This window comes from Pteropus vampyrus, unplaced genomic scaffold (genome assembly GCF_000151845.1).
Source record: "Pteropus vampyrus isolate Shadow unplaced genomic scaffold, Pvam_2.0 Scaffold24, whole genome shotgun sequence".
NCBI lineage: Eukaryota > Metazoa > Chordata > Mammalia > Chiroptera > Pteropodidae > Pteropus > Pteropus vampyrus.
In genome coordinates, this window is record NW_011888805.1 from 8,900,648 (window position 1) to 8,906,958 (window position 6,311).

Consider the following 6,311-nt stretch of genomic DNA (forward strand, 5'->3'; position numbering starts at 1 on the left):
CCCTTACCTGCTGGGCCATGGCTCGGATGCGCCAGTACTCAGCCTCGGCGCTGGGGGAAGAGGAGGGGGCCGCCACCCTCACCTGGCAGCCTTCCCCACTGAAGCTCTCGGTGCCACTGTGGAAGCAGCCCAGCAGGTCCTAGGGGGAAACACAGCAGTTGTTCACTGGGTACATCCCAGGGGCCCTGGGCCTTGTCTTGGATCTGACAGTGTACTGTGTCTGTGACAAAAGTACAAATTTAGCAACTTCTTTCTCAGCCTCTGCCAGATTTCAAGTGAGACTGCCTGCTAGGAGAGGAAGACTGGAACCTGCTCTGGCTCTCTCCTCTGAGCAAGTTACCTTCACTGGCTTGAGCGTGGCAGAGAACGCATCCTGAAGCGCACAGCAGGCCAGCCTCCACATTTCTTCCGTGAACACGGGGCCCGCTGTCACGAGGACGTACCTGCCCCAAGGAACAAGGAAAGTTGTCTTAAATCTATACATTTTTATTGCCACAAATTTAGGCCCTTATGGACCTAAAGATTTATTCCATAGTTTCCTTACAAGTCTTCCTGTCTCTTACCATCTTGCCTTCAGGCTGTCTGGTATTCCATCGTCATAATACTACTTTCTAAACCATTTTAATGTAAAAATAGTAATGGATCCCCATTACAAATAGGCTAATGTTTAAATTTAGGCTTGCATTCAAGACTGTATATATTTTGTACTAATTTTTCCATTCTAACTCTGTCGTCCATTACTTTGCTACAAATAAACAAAACGAAACTCTTTGTCACTTGTAATTCTTACCTCCATGCATTTGTTCATGCTGTTCTACTTGCAAAGTCTCCACCTGTCAAAAGCTTACCCACCCTGGGAAACCTGACCAAGTGTCACTATTACAAAAAGCCTTGCTGCCACCCTACTACCCCTCCCCCCACCCCGTCCTTTCTTGGCATTTATAGTTCCTCTTTACTATTATTTTTCACATGACTCTCTGTTATGTCCTTTAGAATAGGCTGTAAGCAACTTGAGGGTAGGGACCTTGACTTATATTACTACCTGTGCAGCAGAGTACCTGTATAATGCCTAAACAATAAATATTTGCTGCCTGAACACCGAAATGACAAAAATATTAGCACAGTCACTTTTACTTATTAAAAAAAACCAAAAAAGAAAATGCCAACAAAAAAAAAAATTTTAATTTCCTTGGATTTCATAATAAAAACCCCAATTTCGTGGAGAGCCAAAGAACTCTTTTCTCACCTAATACAGGAACAGCCTACTCTGGAGATGGTTTCTGTAGGCTTGGCCACACACGCGACCAGTAACTCAAAGAGGTCCTTCAGCATAGTATTGATCATGCTTTCATATCTGATATCTACAGGAAAAAGCAAAATCAAGGTTTCACTCAATGCTACTGTAAATGAATGGGTTGAAATGGCATCTATAGCAAAAGAGGAATGTCTGAGTGAAAAAAATATATAATATCCATTTCTAGTTATATCAAGATGAAATATATGGTTCACTTCTATGTGTTGATTTACATTTTTCAAAGTTAAATATATAATTTACTTAAGTAGAATAGACCATATAGTACACAGCCTGAATACTTAATAGTAAAAAATTTTTAAATCTTTAAAAAAGGGGTGGGAGGAATAAATTATACTTTCCTTATTGCTGACGGTCAAATTAAACGGCTCTTAGAAAACAAAACGTTTCTTGTCCTACTACTTCTTGAATCTCTTAAGTGTGGCTTCAGTCTGCACACTATCTACAGACTAAAGAAAACAAAACTTTCAAAAATCACATTCTGTTTGCTCGATTCAAGGAATATGTCAGTATGCTTTTCTTCAAAGTCTTGTGATGCCAAGAAACCAATTTTTAGTAGAATCTTCCAGGGTCCCATACTGTGCAAAGCAACGACCTCGACAAAAACATTTACCCTGAGGGAGGTGATTACTGCTTAAATGTGGAAATACTCACTCTGTTTCTTTTTTTCTTTCTTTCTTTCTTTTTTTTGCAGGGCAAATTTTCTTTACTAAGCTTAGTAAAAAGTTTCTTTTTTTCCCCCCTCTTTAATCCCACCTCCCCCCACTTCTACCCCTGACCTATGGATGTTGCCCTTTCCCCTTAAGAACTGGATCTCTGAAGGCGGGGCGTCTCTTCCCACACGCTCGTGTCAGGCGCACCTGGGATATGGTCCGTGGCTCCACTTGGGGAGCAAACCCCGGACATTCTGCGTGTAAAGCAGACATGGTAACCACTACACTATGGAGCCACCCTCTAAAACACTGTGTCTTATCTTTGCTTTTTGAGTCTCCCTTGGGGTCAAGTTCTCATTAGTTTCTCTAACCCGTCCAAGGAAGACTTTCACCTCACCTCTTTCTTTATAACCTTTAGAGCTAGCAGCAATATTTTTTCTCTTAAATTTCCAGATCTTCTTACAACAAGAAGCACGAGCAAGAATCTGTATTTCACAAATGTTGCTCCACTGGTACCACGGTGGATCTATCCCCTCTGCCTCTAGTTTGCTCTCCATCTGTGGGCTTCAATATCCTATCTACTCAATGCTTTCACATCTTTTTCAAAGTGTTACAGATATTAAGAACCTTCTCTTTACCCCTAACCTGGTTAAGCACCTTCTTGCCCATAATTTCAGCCTTTTCTAAAGCTTCCTCCATTTAGCTTCCCCAGATGAAGCAGGAAACTAAGGTACCCCCCCCACCCCCTCTTTCACTCCTAGGGATAATTCTTTTTTTTATAATAAACTTGAACTTGCTTCCCCTCTCCTAATGCACAAATATCCTAAACCTTATTAAGTATTTTATTTTTAGTTACACATATTTTAAGGATTCTGTTTGATAATTTTGTACAGGACACATGGGTATCAATTTCCTTTTTTGACAATCTACTATTAAAAGTCTGGTATTGACTATGTAATTCTATTTTAATTCTGAGGACAAAAATCATGTACTGGTATTTGTACTAGGTATTTACTAAGCACTTTTAGACAATGATGCTGTCTGCTAAAGAAATACTCAGTGCGAATTGCAAGGCTGCTATAGATACCTGAGTGTATAAAGCTTTGAATGTGCTCCACCACCAGCTCACAGGACAGACCAATGGCATGCTTGAAGTTAGCAGAGGCCACATCCCAGTAAGAATGGTCTTTATGGCTACGACGGAGCCAGAGGGACATCACAGGAAGGAGAAGATGAACAACTGCATAGATACCAAAGCCTGGTCCTGAAAAAGAAAAGTCAGCATCAGAATTGTAATCTCAGTAACTGTCTGTAATGAAAAGGAAGCTGTTCACCATCTCTTGGCATTACCGATCCCTTTTGACAGAGCTCCCATTCTCTGAGAAGGTGCAAAGAAAAAGAATTTACCACTGATCAGGAATATAGGTCTTCAATGGCATTTTCTTTTTTGTTTCTGCATGATTTTAGTTATATGTATGCACAACTTATCCATTCCCTTACTGATGAACATTTAAGGTGTTTCTTTATTTTCATTTATAGAATGAAAATAATGCTGTAATGAAAATCTCCGAAAATGCTGAAGGCTTTTAAAAATCTGATTACAAAAGAAGTCATCTTTTTTTATAATAAAAACAGAATACACATGATAATACAAAGAAGAAAATCATATTTTGATAAATTTCCTTCTAGTAATTTTTGAATGTATGTGTTTTAGGGTATGTGTGTATTTATAAATGTATACGATTTCATAAAGTTGAGATTGTACTCCGTACTATATACTTTAACATAATGCCTTATAAACAATTATTCATGTCATTAAGTATTACTCACAAATACTCATTGTAATGCCTACAGAATATTTATATGCTTTTACCATAATTTACTGATCCCATTTACAGTGTTCATAATTTTTCTGGCATTCAGCAAACTACACACACACACACACGCACGCACGCACGCACACACATATACATATATACATGTAATCTTTATTACTGTTAATTTTCTCTGATTGCTTATTAGGTTAAATTCTCTTCATACGCTTAGTAGCACTCAATGTGAAAGGAGATAATGGTACTGATTAATAAAACAGATTTAGAAATAGTGGCGTATAATTCTATTAGAAAAAAACAATCTTGAATGAAAAGCTTTTAACTTTTTAACATGTGGGAGTAGCCATGCTGACCTTGATTAATTCGGAATAAGAAGTTCCTAAGGGCCATTTTTTCCCTGTACTATCAGAGTACTAGGGATCACTAAATGTCTTTTATAAGATCTAATCACCCACGACCCTTCTACAATCAAGATGTTTCTGTCTTAATACTGCACATACGTTTGAGTGGTTTGTTTATATCAGTGGGAGACACACTGAGCCCCAGTGACAGGTCTGAGGCCAAGAGCATGTGAGATCCAGCCGAAATGGAAAGTCATAATTATGGGGAACAGAGCAAAGCCAACTGGCTCACGGAGACATCAATACCCCAGCCTTGGCCTGATTACTGTGGAGCTCCAACACATTCAACTAACTGGCCACCACACATTATTTGTAAGTGGACTGGTGGGAAGACACATAAACAATAAGAAGACGTACATTAAACATCACTGCATCATCGCCATCCAACAAATATTGAGCACCTATTATACTGTCTGGGGTTACGGCAGTGAAACAGGTAGGCACTCACAGAAATAACTTCCTGAAAAAAGTTACATGTATAACAATTCCCCCAAAAGACAGACATAGAAATATTTACCAGGTGTTTTGGTAATATCTCTCAATAGCTCAAAGAGTAAATCCAAGGTAGGGGGTTGGTGCTGACGTGGACAGTTAGACACAGCTGCTGTTAGCTGCTCCAGCAAGATGATCCAGACTTCTATCAAACCTGGAAACCAAGAACCAGACCTCTGTGTAATCCAGTTAAACATAATATAGAATCGTCACAAGATCAAATTAAACACTGAATGTGAAAGGTCTGAAATGCCAAATGCTGTACGGATATGAGTCATCACCCAGAAAGGTAGTCCTCAGGGCCTACAAGTAGGGACAGGTTATGATGTACATATTCTGACAAAATCAAAGGAAAATAAAAACTCTCAATTTCTTCCTACTCCCCTTCAGGAAGAAAGTGACATGATATGTAAATTCTACTACATGAAATGATTGTCAGATTTCTCAGGAGTTGATAGCAAAATTATGAAATATCCTTTTAGTTCTACCATTTTAATCTATCTTATTTTTTAAAATTATTATAAATACATATAACAAAAAATTGCTATTCTAACCATTTTTGCATATGATTCAGTGGTATTAAAAACATGCATGATGTTGTGCAACCATCATGACTATGTCTCCAAAACTTTTCCATTACCTTGAATAGAAACTGTCACCATTATGTAATAACTCTCCATTCCCCCCTCACTCCAGCCACTAGTAACTTCTAATCTATAAATTTGCCTACTCTAGATACTTCATATAAGTGAAATCATACAATATTTGTCTTCCTGTGTCTGGCTTATTTCATTTAGCATAACATTTTCAAGGTATATCCATATTGGAGTGTATATCAGAACTTCATTCCTTTTAATGAATAAATAATATCCCATTGTATGTATATACTACATTATTTGTCCATTCATCTGTTGGACACTTGTGTCGTTTCTACCTTTTGGCTATTGTGAATAATGCTGCAATGAACACTGTAGTATAATTATGTTTGAGACCCTCCTTTCAAATCTTTTGGGTATATACCTAAGAGAGTAGCATTGCTGGGTTATATGGTAATTGTTCAGTTTTTTGAAGAACCACTAAATTGTTTTTCATAAAGACTGCACAATTTTACATTCCAGTGAGGGTTCCAATTTCTCTACATCTTTACCATATTTTTTTCTTTTTTTAACTATAGCCATCCTAGTAGGTGTGAACTGGTATTACTTGTCCTTTTGATTTACATTTTCCTAATGTCTAATGATGTTGAGCATCTTTTCATGTACTTATTGACCATCTGTATATCTTTTTTTGAGAAATAGCGATTCATGTCCCTTGTTCATTTTTACAGTGAGTTATCTTTTATTGTTGAGTTTTAGAATTATGCATATGTTCTGGATATTAAAAGCAAACCAGATTTATGATTTATAAATATGTTCTCTCTCATTCTTTAGGTTGTCTTTTCACTTTCTTGATAATGTCCTTTGATTCATAAAAGTTTTTAATTTTGATAAAGTCCAAGTTATCTGTTTTCTTTTGTTGCTTTTTCAAATTTACATTCTTTGCTCTTCTTTGTGCCCCATTTTCCTCAAGGGTCTATCATTCATCTCTAGTTTCTGTTTTTGCAATCTATAAATTATGTTTA

General features: G+C 37.5%; 1 protein-coding gene across 1 annotated transcript in view; it reads right to left on the reverse strand.

The window, feature by feature from the left end:
* The window catches only part of ARFGEF3 (ARFGEF family member 3), a 161,826-nt gene that overhangs the window by 11,254 nt on the left and 144,261 nt on the right, over positions 1-6,311 (reverse strand). The window contains exons 27-31 of the mRNA XM_011356156.2: positions 4,716-4,844; positions 3,053-3,229; positions 1,247-1,361; positions 341-443; positions 8-139 (exon numbers count right to left, since the gene is read on the reverse strand). Of these exons, the coding sequence (XP_011354458.1) occupies positions 8-139; positions 341-443; positions 1,247-1,361; positions 3,053-3,229; positions 4,716-4,844 (656 nt within the window). The remainder of the gene's footprint in view (positions 1-7; positions 140-340; positions 444-1,246; positions 1,362-3,052; positions 3,230-4,715; positions 4,845-6,311) is intronic.